Source organism: Paramormyrops kingsleyae, chromosome 12, assembly GCF_048594095.1.
Source record: "Paramormyrops kingsleyae isolate MSU_618 chromosome 12, PKINGS_0.4, whole genome shotgun sequence".
Taxonomy (NCBI): domain Eukaryota; kingdom Metazoa; phylum Chordata; class Actinopteri; order Osteoglossiformes; family Mormyridae; genus Paramormyrops; species Paramormyrops kingsleyae.
In genome coordinates this window covers 25,805,974-25,827,057 of record NC_132808.1, presented here as the reverse complement: position 1 = coordinate 25,827,057, position 21,084 = coordinate 25,805,974, and the positions used below count along the sequence as shown (strand labels likewise).

The following is a 21,084-nucleotide window of genomic DNA, read 5'->3' as shown; positions in this document are numbered from 1 at the left end:
GGTTAACTCAACATAAATATGTTGCTTGGCTGACACCTAGTGGTGGTTAAATTCTGTGCATTGTTATCCGATTCCAAGCTCTGTCATTTACTGCCAGGCAGCGATTGTTAAACTCAGACGAATGATTCTTGCATTAATCATTAATTTTTTCACTTAAAAACAGAACAAAACATGATGTATGTGAAAATTACTTGATGATTCACAGGAGTTTAAATTTTTCATTTCCTTCTTTAGTAATAATTCTTTGATCATCTTTTATCTATTGTATTTATTCCTAGAACAAAAAATAAAATTAGCTTCTAAAGTACGTCTTGAAGTTTCTAGCAGGATTCTTCTGAATCCTTGTGGTACAGGAGGGATTACCTATTACCTACGAGCACATGAGAACATTTCTAGGATAATTGACTTTGTTTCTTTCATCTGTCAGAGTTCAGAAAGGCCTGCAATGTGTCTCATTTCAAAGCGGCTCAAGACCTCAGCCTTAGTGGAGCTCTCAGGCTCAGAAGCGAGTTCCTGCTGCCCAGAATATCGTCAAACAGCTTGTCAGTCCTGGACTCTGAGCTTCCTGTGTGAAATTGGGTGTCTGGGGTTTTATTAGCATGGGAGAGTAAACGTTACCCCACACCCAACAGCTGTCCGGCGGAATCAGCCGGTTAGGAGACCCCTGGTGTCAGGTGCGACTACAGTGGCTTTGTGTGTTTATGTCCTATAATCAGCCCATCAGTCATTCATCCATCCGGCAGCTATGTATCCTGGTCAGAGTCGCCTGGAGCCTGACCCATGCGGTACAGGGCAGCTGTACACCCTGGAGGGGGTGCTGTTCCCCCACAGGGTATGTACACGTGCACAGTAGGCAATTCAAAGACATTACATAGCCTGACCCATGCGGTACAGGGCAATCATACGCCCTGGAGGGGGTGCTGTTCCCCCGCATGGTGTGTACATTAGTACCTGATTCGGTCCAAGTCGAATTTCCCCATAAGAAATAATGTAAATGAATTGAATCCATTCCAGACCCCCAAATTATTGCCTATGTAAACGTACCTATTTAAATCTTCCCACCTAACAAATGATAAAGGGCATTAACAATCAATTTAAAACTAATGCACACATACAAAAGCGATATGCATGAAATGAATGACAATTTATAATCACTTTATCTGTATTGAGGTGAGCTGTTGCCATACTGGAAGCGGCAGGTGGAGAGGAGGAGGGAGGGAGGGGTTATTGTTCAGAAGGGGAGACGCGTCTCCAACCATACAGGTTTTAGCAGCCTGTTTTGTTTTGTCGTGTTCCGAGTTTCCGGTCGAGTCGTGGTAGATTTTTCTTAACTGCCCCTTTTGATGTCTGAATTGGTTAAGGAAACGTGTCTGGACCCATACAAATTTTTGCCAGAATGGTCGAGTTCCAAGATCTTGGCAAGGGTACAAGTTCTAGCAAATTCGACAGATGTGTTCGGCGTCCGAGTTGGTTGAGATAAGAAGCCTTTGAGATCCAAGGTTCAGGAGGTGATACAGAAGCATTGCCTACACTGAGCCCCTCAGTGTAGGGGCGTAGCAAGCTTTGGGCGGGGAGAGTGAAAACCCTTTGTAATATTTAGTCTCACAGTTGGACAGTTAAATTGGCACTGGATGTGTAATATTAGCCATGAATGTGTATAACATTACGTTATATGTCCTCTTGTAAACACCATTTTGCAAAACAATTTAATAACAAACACAGCAAGAAAATGGCCAACTGCATTTTTAAAATTGCTCTAAGGATTAAGGTGTTCTCTTCTGTGTTTGTGGCAGAGAAAATGCCAGATGTGATGCTGTGTTGGTGCATCACCAGCAGGGGTCAGAATTAGCTTGCTGATGACATCGCTATGGCTACACTTGTGTATTACATTTCGTACTATGCAAAGGGTGGCTCAGTGTGTAGCACTATAGCCTCATACCCTCAGGGTTTGGACTGGGAACCTCACCTGCTCTGTGTCGGTGGAATTCACATGTAATCCCTGCGTTGTGCTAGTTTATGATTTACCCTGCTCTGTCTGGGAAGGGACCCAACCCCCCCACTTTTCCCGATATATGGTTAGAAGATGGGGTGGTGCACTAATTAGCACTGTTGCCTCACACTTTTGGGGTCCAGGGTTTGAATCTTTGCCATGGCCCTGTGTGTGTGGAGATGCATGTGTATGAAGAGATTCAAAAATATAAGGGATAATTTTATTCAGTAGGACGAGCTATGAACTGAATGTGTGAATCGTTTTATATGCAGTGTATGTGCTGAAATCTAGAAGTACCCAGCTGTAGCCTGGGAAATGGGGCGGGGCTACACATGGGGTGGAGCTGCACATGGGGCAGGGCTACACACAGGGCGGGGCCACACACGGGGCAGATTTTACTAGCTTAACCCGACAGTGTAGTAACAAGCATTTCACTCATGGTACTAATTAAGTTGTGAGCTACATTAGACAAGCTATTTTATTATTGAAATTTAGTATTACTGTTAAAGGACTTATAGCTAATATAGCTAATCAGGCAAATACTCATCATAACACAGAAACCATCATGTCAGTTTGTTTCTGAAAACAGTATCTCTGCCGGCCAATGTGTCTACATCAAGACGTCTATGTATATGGGACCTGATTACAGGACTTTATCGGTCTATGTACATGGGACATATCAGATGAGAACAAGTCTAGTCTCTGGAACACAGCAATTATTTTCAGTTTTACTATTCAGAATGACCTTATCTGACACTCCCTAACAATTCAGCAATGAATATTTTTAGACAAGCAGTTGTACTGTGTGAACCAAATGCTGACCAACATTCTAAATCAAAGGATTTCTTACCAATGGTCAAACAATGTATAAAGTACATTTTACACTATTTGATAGCTACAATCAAATGACAAAGGAAGTAGCAGCCTTTCTCTAAGGCCTCAAAACCATTTAGGTACTAATGAATCAACCTTAAAAGCACACACCCACAAAGATATAACATTTATAGGGAAATATGTAATTTAATAAATGAATATATTGTTTTTTAAGGGCAAATGCTAGTCTGACAGTAAAGAGACTTGAAACTGGCCACTGCTGTAATGATGTGCACAAGTATTGAACTGTTACAATTCATCTGCTTTGTGCACCTTGTATCATTTCCATGATACACGATGAATGGAGAGAAGATCAAAGGCTAGATAACAAAACTTATCCATTGTTTTTTATTTTTGAGAGACAATACTTCACATTGTATCTTCTAATCAGGTAGTGGTGTCCAGTCAGGATGAGACAATGAAGCAGCAGCACATTTCCTGTTAGTATGTGCGGAGTGTTTTAGTTCCTTAATTTGCTCATTAATTCTCTTGCTCGCTCAGTAAGTCACTATTTTATGGTGCGGTCTATGCTATAAACGGTTGTTCCACCATGATGCATCTGTCAATGCAAACCTGTTTTTTTAGAGCCATCATCGTGTGGGAGACCCTACACCCTCTGAAGGAATGTCCCTCATGCTCCCTCTCTATGCTATGTTTTTTTTATGAAAAATTCATTCTATCATGATTCCAGTGGGATTTTCTACATTTGTCTTATAAAACCTGACAAAATATGTGGGATGTCTCTCGGAATTTGAAACCAAGGTTACTTTTCTGATGTTCTCTTTAATTCCATGAAATAATAGGGAAATTAAAGGTTTTACTAAAAATTTGTCAAGCCAGTTTTTGCGGTCAGCTTTATAGTTACAATTAAGATAAATGTATTTGATATTCAGCTTGAACAGCTATTTAAGAACATGAAGATCAGGAGAAATGGCTTTGTTACTAAATCAGTATTTTCAAACACAACTAATCAACAAGTTGTTGGAACAAAGACCAAAATTATCAGCATGTTTTTGCAAAATGTTTACTCTAAGGAAGACATTTGTGTCCTGTGTAGTTAGTCCCTTCACTGTGTGAAGCAGAGACAACAAGATAATGTGGGAAGGTAGTTTTCTTGCAGGTGCCATAGAATGCTTTGTGTTCAGTATTTTAAATTGTTCTCTGGTGTCTACATAGAAGGTGTGTGAACTTGATTTGGTCGAAAAATGCCAAGAAGTGGTTTTAAAGGCTGTTATTTGGCCCTAGAATGAAATAGGCCAATTTGCTTTTTCGTCGGGCTCCTTGTTGTGTTGATGAGCTGTGCTCTAATTGGCTAGTTTACAGTGACACACTGCGATGGCTCACACAAAATCAACATCTTGTGTCGTGCGCCGCATAACAACGTTTTGGTCAGCAGCGTACTGCATTTATGACAGTGGTTCCATAAGTTATAATGGAAGTTAAAAAATGTTTTTGCCTAGAAACATCGTAGTCGATGCACTGCTCACGCTTTTGTGCTGAGGCTGGTGTAAACAAACCTACTGCACTGCCAGTCATATAGAAGTATAGCACATGCAGTTACAGTATGTACAGTATACAATACTTGATAATGATTATAAACTGTTTCTAGTAAACTGTTACTGGTTTATGTATTTATTTTACTTGTGGGCTTTGGTGGCTTGATGGTAAGGGAAGCGCACTTGTAGTTGAAAGATTGCTGGTATGAATCCCCGACCAGCAAGGCACCACTGAGGTACCCTGAGCAAGGTACCGCCCCCAAGCACTGCTCCCTGGGTGTTGAATTAGCTGCCCCCTGCTATGTCACATTGTTACATATGGGTTAAATGCAGAGGACATTGTTGTGTGCTGTGGTGTGTCAACAATGATCATTGATCACTAAATTCTAATTCTATACTGTATCTTTCTACTTTGCCCCGCATAAGTATAATAGCCCCACTTCAGCCGGGGCACGGCATTAGCATTTTCACAAGAACATTGTAATTATCGTGTCTTTCAGTCAGCAAATAGTTTTACGACGCTAACCAGCTTTTCCGTGCAATTTTTGTCAAGAATTCCAAACAGCAAGCTGAGCATCTCATAAATGTAGCCTGTGATGAATTTTCCTTCTGCTTTCTGTTTTTATTACTTCAGTAATGAATAGAAATTTGTTGAGCTAACCAAAAGTTTGCTGTGGGGGGGGGTAAAGAAGCCTCTTGTCAATGTCAGCATCACAGACTTTGTAATATTGCTTGCTAATCCCATGCTGACCTGGGGTATGTTTTTCCGAAAGCATAGTTGTCTTAGCAATTTACATAGTTAGAACCAGGGAATGGAATGGTTCCAGCTATTAGCAGGCACTTTTGGGAAACATACCCCTGAATAGGACTTACCTTCTTATGGACTGATTTGTTCTGGCAGACTTTTCTTATGAATTTGGACCTGCTTGCTCTAGAAGGCCTTGCTTGCTCTAGAAGACCTTGCTTGCTCTAAAAGACCTTGCTTGCTCTAAAAGGCCTTGCTTGCTCTAGAAGGCCTTGCTTGCTTTAGAAGGCCTTGCTTTCTCTAGAAGACCTTGCTTGCTCTAGAAGGCCTTGCTTGCTTTAGAAGGCCTTGCTTGCTTTAGAAGGCCTTGCTTGCTCTAGAAGGCCTTGCTTGCTTTAGAAGGCCTTGCTTTCTCTAGAAGACCTTGCTTGCTCTAGAAGGCCTTGCTTGCTCTAGAAGGCCTTGCTTGCTTTAGAAGGCCTTGCTTGCTTTAGAAGGCCTTGCTTGCTCCAGCAGGCATTTCTTACAGCCTCGGATGTTCCTGTTATTTAGCTCGGTTGTCATGGTATCTCCAATAAAATGAGCTGTGCATTAAGGCTGATTCAAGCCTGACATGGTTTGAGTGGGATGTCTGCCGTGGTCCTTGAATATGTCTAGCCTAAATGACAGCTCTTCTGTCCTTGGAGTCAAACTGTGGCTTTTCGCAGTAATTTTAGGTGACATGTTGACCTTCCCTTGTCTTTTGACGGATTGTGACCAGAGCACAGATCTTTATTGAAAATGCATCAGTTGTCACCTGCTATGTCAAGTTCCTTCTGGATGCCTGCTGTCCCACAAGGCAGGTTGTAAGTTATCTTAATGCAAGATGTTTATCGAGGCTCTTATTTACAATGTCTTACATGTGATGGATACTCAGTCTAAACCCCCTCATCTAAGAGAAGAACATATGATTTGGAGTGGAGAGCTTTCTGATTGTGGGACAGAGAGTGGTTTGAGGAGACCTGATATGAGACATGCTTATAAAGAAAAAAAGGTTGAATAACCTGCCCTTCACCACATGTAAAATCATATAAATGCATCAGACAACTCACTTTCTTTAAATACTTTTTATGCTCAATTTGACACAAGGAATTCATAAAATGTGGCGTCAAAACCGATTTTAGAGTATCAGCATGTGAGGCATAGCGCCTGTTTTCAGAGTATCAGCATGTGAGGCATAGCGCCTGTTTTCAGAGTATCAGCATGTGAGGCATAGCGCCTGTTTTCAGAGTATCAGCATGTGAGGCATAGCGCCTGTTTTCAGAGTATCAGCATGTGAGGCATAGCGCCTGTTTTCAGAGTATCAGCATGTGAGGCGTACTGCCTGTTTTCAGAGTATCAGCATGTGAGACAGCGCCTGTTTTCAGAGTATCAGCATTGAGGCATAGCGCCTGTTTTCAGAGTATCAGCATGTGAGGCGTACTGCCTGTTTTCAGAGTATCAGCATTGAGGCATAGCGCCTGTTTTCAGAGTATCAGCATGTGAGGCGTAGCACCTGTTTTCAGAGTATCAGCATTGAGGCATAGCGCCTGTTTTCAGAGTATCAGCATGTGAGGCGTACCGCCTGTTTTCAGAGTATCAGCATGTGAGGCATAGCGCCTGTTTTCAGAGTATCAGCATTGAGGCATAGCGCCTGTTTTCAGAGTATCAGCATGTGAGGCATAGCGCCTGTTTTCAGAGTATCAACATGTGAGGCATAGCGCCTGTTTTCAGAGTATCAGCATGTGAGGCATAGCGCCTGTTTTCAGAGTATCAGCATGTGAGGCGTACCGCCTGTTTTCAGAGTATCAGCATGTGAGGCATAGCGCCTGTTTTCAGAGTATCAGCATTGAGGCATAGCGCCTGTTTTCAGAGTATCAGCATGTGAGGCATAGCGCCTGTTTTCAGAGTATCAGCATGTGAGGCATAGCGCCTGTTTTCAGAGTATCAGCATGTGAGGCATAGCGCCTGTTTTCAGAGTATCAGCATTGAGGCATAGCGCCTGTTTTCAGAGTATCAGCATGTGAGGCATAGCGCCTGTTTTCAGAGTATCAGCATGTGAGGCGTACCGCCTGTTTTCAGAGTATCAGCATTGAGGCATAGCGCCTGTTTTCAGAGTATCAGCATGTGAGGCGTACCGCCTGTTTTCAGAGTATCAGCATGTGAGGCATAGCGCCTGTTTTCAGAGTATCAGCATTGAGGCATAGCGCCTGTTTTCAGAGTATCAGCATGTGAGGCATAGCGCCTGTTTTCAGAGTATCAGCATGTGAGGCATAGCGCCTGTTTTCAGAGTATCAGCATTGAGGCATAGCGCCTGTTTTCAGAGTATCAGCATGTGAGGCATAGCGCCTGTTTTCAGAGTATCAGCATGTGAGGCGTACCGCCTGTTTTCAGAGTATCAGCATTGAGGCATAGCGCCTGTTTTCAGAGTATCAGCATGTGAGGCGTACCGCCTGTTTTCAGAGTATCAGCATGTGAGGCATAGCGCCTGTTTTCAGAGTATCAGCATTGAGGCATAGCGCCTGTTTTCAGAGTATCAGCATGTGAGGCATAGCGCCTGTTTTCAGAGTATCAGCATGTGAGGCATAGCGCCTGTTTTCAGAGTATCAACATGTGAGGCATAGCGCCTGTTTTCAGAGTATCAGCATGTGAGGCATAGCGCCTGTTTTCAGAGGATCAGCATGTGAGGCATTGCGCCTGTTTTCAGAGCATCAGCATGTGAGGCATAGCGCCTGTTTTCAGAGTATCAGCATGTGAGGCGTACCGCCTGTTTTTGTCGACGCTGTGTTGATGCGTTTATTTGTCACGCTTCAGGATCTTCTAATCTTCTCATGGGCCTTGTTTTTAAATGATTCAAAGGTGCTTACTTCACTACTATTTGCCCAAGCAAGAAAATTGTTGATTTAATATTTTTTTATAATGTGTATTTCTATGAAAGGGTCTATACCAAATTTGTTTCATGCCTGTTTTAAGTATCAACATTAGGTACCAGATTATCTTACTGTCAGCCTAGTAGGTATGTGGATCATTCCACCTCATCATTTTCCGAAGTGTAAGACATCTTTTTTGCCCTCGGTTTTCTGTCCAGCACTGTTGATCCAATATGATATTTACAGAGTTAGATGAGATTTGACGGTTGGCAGGTGCCTCAGTGGGTAGTTCAGTTGCCTCACACAACCATGGTTGGCAGTGTGAGTCCTACTTCTGCTCTGTGTGTGTAGGATGGGTACCTTCAGGTGCTCCACTTACAGTCCAATTAGTTGGAGGTGGGTCAATTTATGTCTTTAAATTGCCCATTGTACCCTGGGGACATTGTTCCTTGTGATCCTGTATTGGATAGGCAGCTGGAAGATGGATGGATATTTGGAGGGATAGATGTGGATGTTTGAATGTACAGACAAAAGTTCCCCATAAGTTCTTAACTTTTTAAAGAAGCTATTTCAGCAGTCGTGTACAAGTAGTAAAGCTTGTAATATGTAGAGTGACAAGGCACCATGCAGTCAGTGATGTCTAGGGTGATTGTTTGTGTGCTCTTTGTATGTCCTTGTGGGTTCCTATAGATACTCCAGTTACACACCAGTAGATGGAGGGTCAGGGATGGAGGGCCTCTTATCTCTGTACATTGTTATGTATGAGTGTATGCTGTTATTTCCCATGATCCCTTTAGCCCCTAATCTCTCTATGCTCTTATGTATGGGTGTGTGATGTTATTTCCCATGATCCGTTTTAGCTTCTGCTGATTGTATGTTCTCTGTTTATTTCTTTTAACATATTTTTGTGGTATTAATCTGATTCTACTTGTACTTTTATGTGAAACTTTTATTTTATTTTGCTGCCTATCTTAACCAGTACTCCTGGTTATATAAAGCATAAATAAATAACAATAGAAAATCATCATTTGCTTCACATGGGGTCGTCATAACTTATTTTCTCATCGATGTTTGTTTTTAAAATCAGTATTTTAAAGTTTATCTCTGCTGCTGTTGCTTGAGCTCTGCATGTTCTCTACAAGCCAGTCATAATCATCCTCATCCTTTCTGTTGGACATACTCATAGACTGCAATGTGTTTGTGAGAAATTTAACAAAAAATTAGTGAGCAGGAGAACAACAAACATGAACTGATCACAAAAAAACATCCGTCTTCTGCTGTATGGCAATAATTTGTATTCTGTAGGGACAATATTGAGCAAAGCAAGTGATTTGTCAACACTGCGTTGTGTCTCATGGCACCACCAACGTATTTGATAGACTCTGTTAGTAGGTAATCAGTTCTACTTGGCTCTAGTTGATTTTGAGTAAATTTTCAGTTTCTTTTCTAGACATCTTCCACAGAACTTCCTTCTCCTGCTTGTGAGGAGCCCAGTGCTGTGATGTTGATGAGTTCCTGGCTTTTACATCTCTTCCGTATCTCTGTGATCTACTGTATCACTGCTTCCCATGTCTGTGTTAATGTGCTTAAGTGGAAATGACACAGACTATCTGAGCACTTTCACTATATCTCGTGATTTTTACTGTCAGTGTATTTTCCCATGATGAAAATGTTTTGCTCTGATACAAAGGGAAGCAGATTTATGGAAGTCTCTCCATCATGGCCAGAATTACAATGGGGGCTGATTCCTCAGGGTCACTCTCTCACATTCGGCACAGAACTGTGATCTCAGCTGCCACCGGTGTGCAGGCCTATCCCTTCTGAACAGAATTAAGGCCGGAGTCTGTTTGTATTTGTCACTAATCTTCTGTGTGCACACAGCCTCGGCATTTCAGGGCTGTAACTTCTGCAGGTGCATGAATGTGACTGAGCATCACTCACATGGCATGTTTCAGGGTTCAGAAGACTTCAGCAAACCAGTGTGACTTGAACAAACCACCATGGCAGAATGTCCGAATTCTTCTGTCGCAGTTTTCTCTGACTGCAGGTGTCACTTCTCAGTGCCACTTCTCAGAGATATAGAAATACATTTTGAGTTTACTGTCAGGCATTGACAGAGACATCCTGCTGTAATATTTATGTTCATTTTTAAAAGAGTGATACAGTTTTTGTTATACCATGATCCAGCACTGTTCGTTTGAAATGTTTTAAACTGTTAAACCACCCCAGAAATGCATGTGCCTTCTTCATTCATGGAGATTCATACAATTGGTCATTTCTATTTGGTTACAAAGTATCTGACACCTGAGCCATGCAGTGAGGACTTTCCTGTGTTTGTGGGATATGTGAGATAAGTAACAAGGTAGGATGCAGATGGAGGCCGTGGGGCTCCCTGTCCTCTGCACTGTGCCAGCTGACAGGGGCTTGGAAGATGGATGGAAGGATGTGCAATGGTGTAACGGCACGGTCTAACTAGTGATAAAAGCCAGGAGGGTATTTGTTCACTGCCTTCCTCCCTGCATACGCTAACATGGTTACTGACCCTAGCAAAGGCAAGATAGACAGCAGATGAAGTCATAACGAGATTCCTCAAAGTTGGTCGAGAAGCTGAGGATGCTGTCTGCAGTTTTATCAGGGCACTGAAGAAGGAGCTGCTCATTGTCATATTCTGTTCAAATTCACTTGAATCGTTAAACTATTATTGAGGATGTATAAATAGTAACTAAATTATTATTAGCAATCTGCTACGATTGCTACTTAGATCTTTTATACCATTCCAGATTACAGTCTCCAGGTCCCAAAAGACAGGAGATGTGAAGAGCCTTCAGCTAAAGTTTAAATGTCACGTTCTTCCTGCTTTTTTAATCCATGGAAAGCTGGTGCCTTAACCTAGTCGGATTAATTGGCAGTTAAAATTGCTCCCCATTACTTACTTTTCTGCAGTGTTTGGTAGTCACTTCCTGCGTAAGCGACCTTCCTTGTTCATTTCTGTTTGGATTACCTGTATCTGTAAATCACCTTGATGGCAGCTTGTATCTGTTAATCATTGATATCCCCAGATGGTGACTTGTAGCTCTGAATTTCTGATATGCTCAGAGGGCGGTCTGTATCTGTGAATCTGTGATGTGCCCAGATGGTGGCCTATATCTGTGAAACGCTGATGTGCTTGAACATCACCCTGTGGCTATCAGTCGCCAATGTGCTCAGATGGCGGCCTGTAGCTGTGAATCGCCAAAGTGCTCAGATGGAAGTCTGTAGCTGTGAATCGCCAAAGTGCTCAGATGGCGGCCTGTAGCTGTGAATCGCCAAAGTGCTCAGATGGCGGCCTGTAGCTGTGAATCACCTAGGTGCTCAGACGGCAGCCTGTAGCTGTGAATCGCCAATGTGCTCAGATGGCGGCCTGTAGCTGTGAATCACCTACTGTAGGTGCTCAGACGGCAGCCTATAGCTGTGAATCGCCTAGGTGCTCAGATGGAGGTCTGTAGCTGTGAATCGCCAATGTGCTCAGATGGAGGCCTGTAGCTTTGAATCTCAGAAGTGCTCAGATGGCAGCCTGTAGCTGCCAATCACTGAAGTGCTTAGATGGTGGCCTGTAGCTGCCAATTGCTGATGTGTTTAGATAGTGGCCTGTAGCTGTCAATCGCTGATGTCCTCGGACTACAGCCTGCAGCTGAGAATCAGTGATATCCTCAGACGGCAGCCTGTAGCTGTGAATCAGTGATGTCCTCAGATGGTGGCCTGTAGCTATAAATCAGTGATATCCTCAGACGGCAGCCTGTAGCTATAAATCAGTGATATGCTCAGATGGCGGCCTGTAACTGTGAATCAGTGATATGCTCAGATGGCGGCCTGTAACTGTGAATCAGTGATGTGCTCGGACAGGAGCCTGTAGCTGTCAATTGCTGATGTGCACAGATAGTGGCCTTTAGCTGTGAGTTGCTGATGTGCTCAGATGGAGGTCTGTAGCTGTCAATCACTTCCTCACACTCTCTCATGCACTTTCCAGAACAAGATCATCCTGGACCCGCTGACCTTCAGTGAGGCCCGGTTCCGCCCATCGCTGGAGGAGCGCCTGGAGAGCATCATCAGCGGTGCCGCCCTCATGGCCGACTCGTCGTGTACGCGGGATGACCGGCGCGAACGCATCGTGGCCGAGTGCAACGCCGTGCGGCAGGCGCTGCAGGACCTGCTCGGCGAGTACATGAACAACGTGAGTCTGCTTCCTCTGTTAAGTAATGCGAGCAAAGATGAGAATGAGCATGACCAAACATGGCCGCCATATGCTGTGGGTAAAGTGACGAACGGCCAGCCTTGAACAATAGCTCTGTTTGACTGCCTCTCTAGCTGTCAATTCTCAGAAAATCAGAAGCACTGAGTCAAATGGAAAATATTTGTCATGCAATGATATTTTCCATATGAACAGAGCCACTGTTTTCCTCTTTAATCACTGCACTTACTATGTCATATACAAGCTGTATAAATGTCCATCAGAGCTTTCACAATCACACCCCTTTGGCACATTTTGGCTCGTGTGATTCTGAAAGCTCTCATTCAGATTCAGATTCAGATTCAGATTCAGATTCAGAATACTTTATTGATCCCTGAGGAAATTATGTGGGTACAGTTACTCCCGGACAGTAAGAAGATAAGTAACATGTTAAATACAATAACAAATAATACAAATTTACAATACCAAAATTACAAATGGCTCCTGTGACTGACCAGCACCTCATGGGGTGCGTGGGAGAAATTGTCTAGCATTGTCCTTAGCTTGGACAACATCCGCCTCTCCTATACCACCTTAAAAAAGTCCAGCATTGTGCTTAGCTTGGACAACATCCGCCTCTCCTATACCACCTTAAAAAAGTCCAGCATTGTCCTTAGCTTGGACAACATCCGCCTCTCCTATACCACCTTAAAAAAGTCCAGCGTTGTGCTTAGCTTGGACAACATCCGCCTCTCCTATACCACCTTAAGAGAGTCCGGCTCCATCCCCACAACGTTACTGGCCTTGCGAATCAGTTTGTTGAGTCTGTTGGCATCCGCTACCCTCAGCCTGCTGCCCCAGCAATCAACAGCGTAGAGTATGGCACTGCAGCGTAGTGTATGGCACTGCAGCGTAGAGTAAAGCACTGCAGCGTAGAGTATGGCACTGCAGCGTAGGGCATAGCACTGCAGCGTAGAGTAAAGCACTGCAGCGTAGAGTAGGAAGACAGTTGCTTTTTTTGGTTGTGTGCAGCCTGATTGAGGCGTTCATTCAGAGCTGTGCTTTCACTTCATCCAGCCATTTTTAACCATTTCCCAGCACTTTCAAACTTTCCTTCTGCGGAAACGCCCTCATTAGGAGCGGTTTGCCCATGGAGCGGTTAAGATGGACAAGAAGGCAGCTGGTGCCCCAGCAGGGCAGATCAGCTCTGTCATTCTGGAGAAGGGTGTGTCAGAAAGACCCAGGGGTCCCGTTCAGAAAGTGCCTGTTAATCCCAGATATCTCCCTCTCAGCGCGCCAGCCGCCCCGACAGAGTGAAGTTTCAGCTAGAGCAAGCTTTTTTACATTACACCCAATGAGTGTCTGTACGGGGTTTTATTCCAGATGCTAATTATGACATATTTGTGTGTGTGCAGTCATGTATATATTACATTGTGGGCGCCAATTGTCCCCACAAAGTCATGAAAGGCTGTTACTTTGACTTTGTGGGGACATTTTTTCAGAACTCAGAAGCAAACACTGTCCTGTTTTCAGGTGAGTTGCTGAACGCCACACCGATATCAGCATTTGTGACTAGGTGTATATCTTGTTAATTGTAATATGCCGGATTGAATCACCAGTATTTTAGGGAAGACCAGGGACAGTTGTTAAATTTTATTTTTTTCGTTTTTTTATAAAATGCAGAAAAATGACACAGTGGAAAAACAAATTCCCTTCAAAGTACAGCTGTACTGGTTTGCTAAGCATCAGCTTCAGCTGACCCTGTTCAACAATTGTCCTCGGTCTCCTCTGTTAGTGATTATATAAATACACTTAATCCTTAAAACATAGATAAACACACAGAAGTGTACAGATATCAGAATGTCAAATCTGCACCATTTGTATGTCTAGTAATCTAGCATCTTGTTTCAGCAACAGACCAGACTACACTCTGCACCACACAAAATCTATGACATGACTGAATTTATATAATGAGCCATATAATATTTACTCATTCCAGCTGCCAAATTTGAAGAGCCCCTTTATAAGCACCTGGGATCTGGCTCTTTTGCATTTTTTTTTACTTCACAGCATGAGGGATTTGTGTCTTGGTAGTCTCTGCACATGTAATTTATATTTGGGAATTAAAGCCCTTGGAATCCTTAGAATTTTTAGACTCAACTGAAATGAACTGTAAAACAGTAAATATATATATTTATTTTCTACCTTTCATCATCAGCAAAGCTCTTAGAGTGCTGCAATGCAAATAGCCAGGACACCAGGGGGCGCTCCTATGTTGTTCTTGCATCCCAGTTACTAGAAAAGCAAAGCTGTGAAACAAAAATGTAGTATTTCTCTAAAAATGGAAAGTGGTTCTTTTGACTGCTCAGCTGGCAGCTTGGTGTTGGGCGGTTTTGGCTTCCTTGCTAACTGACACGCAAACGCTGGTGCTGTGAGTGTGTGTGCCAGTCGAGTGCGCCGTACGGAGATGCTTCATTGTTACCATGGTGGACTCGCCTTTAAAACTGAAGATGCTGATGCTGTCAAATACTTTTTAATAAGCCCGTCTTTAATGCCGCTCTTCTGCTTGGCAAATTGCAAGCTGATAGCTATTGGTTAAGAACTTTTTTGCAGGAATATTAATCATCAGTCAGTGCTCTGTGTCTTATCTAATGTGCATTTGTTAGGCTGCATGTGAGTGTGCAGCACATTAATCAGTTATGGAATAAACACTAGCCGAATACCTAAGACGCCGGCCTTACATTTTGCCTTTGATTGTGAAAGACAATCCCATTTTTTGTTGGATAAGTTCACCATGCACTATTGATGGTGGGAGTGAATGTGCATCTGAGTATTATTTGAATGCACAAAATCATCAATTTGCATTAAATTGCACATGCTACACACACGGCCTCTATGTTCACTTGACACAGAGTGTGCAGAGTGTGTCAGTGTGATGTACCGTGTCCGCTGTCTCTGGTCCCTTTTAAAAGTTATCTGTTAACTGCAGCCACCTGAAATTCAGACGAGACAAATGAAAAGGCATCAGTTTGTGATGGTCCGACTCGGACTTCCTGCAGCCCCCCGGGGGAAACGCACCCAGCTAGCAGGGGTGATGGTCCCGGCTCGGCCTTCCTGCAGCTCCCTGGGGGAAACGCACCCAGCTAGCAGGGGTGATGGTCCCGGCTCGGCCTTCCTGCAGCCCCCCGGGGGAAACGCACCCAGCTAGCAGGGCTGCCTCTCTGGCTGCAGCCGGTTTGTAAGGATGTCGCTTCACAAGCTTCAAATCTGGACCTTGATTCCAAATCCAGGCCATGTTTTCAATTCATCCAGGTAGTCCATTCAATAATTACTGATTCTGATTGGCCACAGAGGCTTGACACCCAGCTCACGGGTAAAGGAAGGCTGGAATATAAGCAGTGCTCAGATCTTATGGACCGTGAATTGAACAGTTCTGCTCTACAGGATCACGGTCAGCTAATGCTGCTCCTTTCCTGCAGATTCATCTCCAATGAGTCCCTGACAAATAGGGGTTTTACTGTGCTGAGGGATTTTATGGAAAGTGTGAAAGAAAAGAAAATTCAATTGAATCAACAGTAAATTATTAGCAACAGCAAGCATGCAGCACTAAGAAGCCTTAGAAGTGGTTTAGGTGAAAATCCCCGTGAAAGTGTAATCTGGGGGCTGTAATGGCAGTCTGGGGTGGGGTCTTCCACCAAACGCACATCCCTGCATTTTGCCTCTTGAATTTTTTACTCTGCCCCTATGTAGAGAGGCACTGTGGGACTATACAAGGTTAATCAATGTGGTAGTTGGCAATAAATTAGGTTCAAGTGACAGCAAAATGTCCATATCTGTCCGGGGCTCGGTGATCAGTGATTGGTGACAGGGCCTCCATTTCCCGGATCTGTGCTGAATAATCAGAATTAGCTGATTTAGTTACGGCACTTTGGACAGCACAATCTATCAATTGATCTGCGCGGTAATGCATGGCCCGGTGGGGGAGGGGAGTGTGTCGGGTGGGAGGTGTAAACAGCATTTAGGGACTTGGTTTGCAGTGTTTCGTGTTTCACCTGGCGGATTCTAGCACATTACGGCAGACGGTCGTTTAATTGAGACAAGTGCCCAAACTACAACTCGGTAAAGAAGCTTAATTTACCAGCAGAGCTACTCTGAAGCACATCTAACAGTCACATGCCTGGCTTTGGTGCCATCAAGCAGGGCGACGTTGAACAGTTAGCCTTGAAATAAGGGGACATCTGTGTGCCTGCATTAGCACTAAGCGAGGCAAGAGCAATTAGTGCCTAGGGCTGTCAGGCGGAACAGGTGAGCTATGTTTTAGGGGGGTAAGTGCTGGCGCCCCCTAGCTGTCGATCTGAGAGGGCAATTGACCGGGGAACCATTCCCTTCCAGCCATGGGTTTGTCAAGCACTCGAGTAATTACTGAGGGCAAGACTCTTAACTGCTGGGTGACCAGTATATGTTCAGGACAAGTTGTACTGTGAGTTCAAAGGACCTGCTAAGATGCAGCACAGCTTGAAAGTAATATTATTGTATTTTAAATACTTTGCATTAGTACATTTTATCTAGATGGGAAATGGTTTGTACTGTGCGGATATTTGTTTAATATATCTACATGCTATTATAAAAAATCATTTACATTTAGCTCGATAGTATAATTGACATGTACTATTAGGCTACTAATGAATATTCTTCTCGATATTGACACGTTTTTATTCATTATAACCTTCTACTTAGCTTGATAAGAATTGTTTCACTAACGAAAGCTGGGTGACCGTAGGTCTTAGACATAAGAAAGTGTGTACATACTTTACAGAGGCGGCATCTGAACTGACTGTGTCAAACTGCTTTTGGGAAGAGACTGGGGAGGTAGGTGGACCCTTGGGAACAAAGGAGCCCCCTCCCCCCAGAAAGAGGGAGCTTGTGGTAGGGGGGGATTCAGCTATTAGAGGTGTAGGCGGTTACACACGTGATAGAGGGTCCCGTATGGTGTGTTATGGATCTTCTGGATCATGTGCACAGGCTTTTGGCCCCAGTCAGGATCGATCTAGTGCCTGTGGTGCAGGTTGAAACCAACGACACAGGCAAGAGTAGGAGGGCTGTTCTGTAGGAAAAATGTATTGAAGTCGCAGATGAACAGAATGTCCATGATGGTATTCTCTGAAATACTTCCCAAACAAACTTCATGATTTAGAGGCTTTTATTTCCTCAGACTATTGCGACATTATAGGAATAGCAGATACATGGATGAGTGACAATGATGGAGAAGAATATAATATGGATGGTTACACGTTGTTCTGTAGAGACCTGATAGGCAAGAAGGGAGGGGGTGTTGCAGTATACGTAAAAGAAAACTTGCAGGCAAGGGAGCTCACTGATTAAAAATAAAAGTACAGTAGCTGTATGGATAAAACTAGATGCTAAAAACTTAAATGGCCTAATTGTCGGGGTATTTATAGAGCACCTAATGTAGCTGCAGAGGAAAGCAGAATGTTATATGACAATATCAGGATTGAGTAATAAAAATGATGTGGTGGTTATGGGTGATTTTAATTTACCTGGGACACAGTCTCTGGCTCTACTATAATTGAACTTGAGATGATGGAATTGGTACAGGATTGTTTTTTTACTCAATTTGTTAATACCCCTACCAGGGGAGAAGCCTTTCTCAGTCTCGTTTTCTCTAATAACCAGGATATGATTGGAAAATTAGAGGTTTTAAAACCACTATACAGTAGTGATCATAACATGGTTAAATTTGCGGTTAATTTTAGTGTCCGAAGAGCAAAGTCCAATACAAAAATATACAATGTTAGGAAGGCTAACTTTAATGGTATGAGACTGAAACTAGAAACTTGATGGAATTAAATAGCAAAATTGTTGAAGAGGCATAGTTTTTTTTAAAGCACATTATTGCAAGCGGAAGAGGACTTCAGACCTATTTCCAGCAAAACTAAATCTAGGAAACTGCATCCTAGGTGATTTACTACGGAAATTAAAAATAAAGTCAGGAGGAAAAGGGCTCTTTTCCCCAAATGGAAAATATCTAAAGATGTTGGAATAAAGCAGGATTATCTAAAGATACAGGTTGAGTTAAAAAAATAACATTAGACTCGCTAATAGGAATGTTGAAAAGAAGATTGCACTGGAGGATGACATTAAAAGTTTCTTCCAGTATTTTAACTCCAAATGAGCTCTAAAAGCTGAACTCACTAATCTTCAGGATGCAAAAATAGTAGATTACCTGGATTCAAATAGCATTCTGAGGGTTAGCCAACATGGATTTAGGAGAGGTAGATCCTGTTCAACTAATCTACTTGAGTTCTTTGAGGAAGCCACAAAAGAAATTGATCTCAAAAAGTCCTACGTTGTTATCTACTTAGATTTCCAGAAGGCCTTTGATGTTTTCCCCCACAAACGGCTCCTGCTTAAGCTCAAAGCAGCAGGGATTTTAGGAACTCTAGCTGCTTGGATTGAAAAATGGTTAACAGACAGGAAGCAGCGGGTAGGTATTAGAGGCACAATTTCACAGTGGCCCTGCGTTCATAGTGGGGTACCACAGGGTTCAATTTTAGGACCACGGTTATTCCTAATTTACATTAACGATATTGACACCAATATATACAGTAAACCAGTTAAATTTGCAGATGACACCAAGGTGGGTGGTGTAGCAGATACTAAACAGCACAGCAGCACAGAGACTAAAACGGGATCTTGATTTAATTAGCGACTGGGCTGATACCTGGCAAATGAAATTTAACATAGATAAATATAAGGTAATCCATGCAGGGAGCAAAAATATAAATTACAGATATTTTATGAGTTCCACTGAAATAAAAGCAGCTGATTATGAGAAAGACTTAGGTGTGTATGTTAATGTTTCCATGTCCCACTCTCGCCAGTGTAGGGAAGCAATTAAAAAGGCCAGTAGGATGTTGGGTTACATCTCTAGGTGTGTGGAGTTTAAGTCAAGGGAGGAGATGCTGCGATTATACAATTCCTTGCTGAGACCCCACCTAGAATATTGTGTGCATGTTTGGTCACCTTACCTTAAAAAGGACATTTACTGCCTTGGAAAGGGTCCAACATAGGACTACAAGAATGATTCCTAGTCTTATGAGGAGAGGTTAGCATGATCCAGGTATATAAGATTCTAACAGGTCTGGATGCTGTTCAGCTAATCAGTTCAAAAACAAGAACTAGGTGGAAATAAGCAAAATAACATTTTACACTGGATGTGAGGAAGCACTTCTTTACACAGTGTGTAGTTACAGTATGGAATAGTCTTTCTGTTAGTGTAGCGCAAGCTAAAACCTTGGATTCCTAACTATTAGCTGAGTTCTCCCCAAATGAGCTTGATAAGCACAATGGCCTCCTCTCGTTTGTAAATTTCTTGTGTTCTTATTTTCAATAATAATAATAGATGCTTTATTGTCCCTGTGGGGAAATTATTTTTATGCCTCCCTCAGCTGGCTCTTTGTAGAGTAAGATATCCATGAAGGGCAGCTACCCATAGTAGCATCCAGGGAACTGGGGGTTAAGGGCCTTGCTCAAGGACCTGCAGATGTGCTGAGGCTGGGTTTGAACCAGTGACTTTCTGATTATAGGCATGCAGGTTTATCCCACTGAGCCACACACTGCCCCCCCCCCCTTACATGTATTTAGCTAGCTAGTGACATGTTTTATTGATTATAGCTATATTTGGCTAAACGAAGACATGCTTTTTTGATTATTACTGTACATTTAGCTTGATAACAACATGTTTGCTTAACTGGCATGATTTTAATAATTATTACCGTGATAAATTGATAATATTACCGATATGCATTTAATTGCAGACCTAATTATATGACACATAATCCAAATTGTCAGGCACAGACTGAAGCAGTAGCTATAAGAACATAAGAAATTTACAAACGAGAGGAGGCCATTCGACCCATGAAGCTCGTTTGGGGAAAAATACTATGCTAAATACTATAGTGGTGAACAGTTTATATATAGAGAATTGTTCTTATAAGTTTATCACTGTTATCACAAATGATAATATATAATTTGTTGCCTATTGTTATTATTTGTTGCCAGCTGTTGTTTCAGCTATGTTATGGTATGGTGGTACATGAAAAAGTCATACTGTACGGGAAATTAAACCAGTATACCGCATGAACTGGTATACCACCCAGCACTACTATAATGTTAGAAAACAGAATAATGTAAAATGCATAGCTGACACCCATTATCACCCATTGTTCAGTTATGAAAATCTTCTACCATTCAGCAAAGGCCCCAATCACATGTGAATTATATCTGGTTCTAAATGACAGTGTTTCACAGTGAATGTACTCCGAATTGCGTGCTAGCCAGTTCAGTCCTCATTCTTCAATTAGCTGCATTGTCCAAAACATTTTAATAATATGAATTAATATCTGAAAGAGGAAATATCTGTCCAAATGAGAATTAAAAGGCTATATTGGCCTTATTTAAACCACATTGTGTTTTGCTTTAAAAGGTCCTTCAGTGCCTTGACCACGATGCACTGGATGATAGATGTCTACATTTGTGGTGTGTTCTCAGTGTTACATGCTATTTCCTTCTGTTCCTTTGTTTATTGCACCCAGGTTAATAATGCAGTTTTAAATACATGGCATACCCTAATTTCATACATTAGGAAGTCTGAATGGAATTAATTGAAACATAGCAGCGTACACCTGTTTAAGGGACATGAAGTACGGCGTCCAAGGTTACAGAGTATGAATAAAGATGAGCAAAGTAAAGTGTCGTGCAGCTTTGTTTTCACTTTCATTACCTTCTTTGAGGCAGTGAATCCAGAATGACTGAGGACGGAAATAACCTTACATATCATGGACTTTGTGTTGGTACAGTGACAT

General features: G+C 42.6%; 1 protein-coding gene across 2 annotated transcripts in view; it reads left to right on the top strand.

The window, feature by feature from the left end:
• Positions 1 to 21,084, top strand: part of LOC111859271 (catenin alpha-2-like) — a 141,232-nt gene that overhangs the window by 25,647 nt on the left and 94,501 nt on the right. For both annotated transcript variants that reach the window (XM_072697783.1, XM_072697784.1), the window contains exon 7: positions 11,999 to 12,202. In XM_072697783.1, coding sequence (XP_072553884.1) covers positions 11,999 to 12,202 — 204 coding nt within the window. The remainder of the gene's footprint in view (positions 1 to 11,998; positions 12,203 to 21,084) is intronic.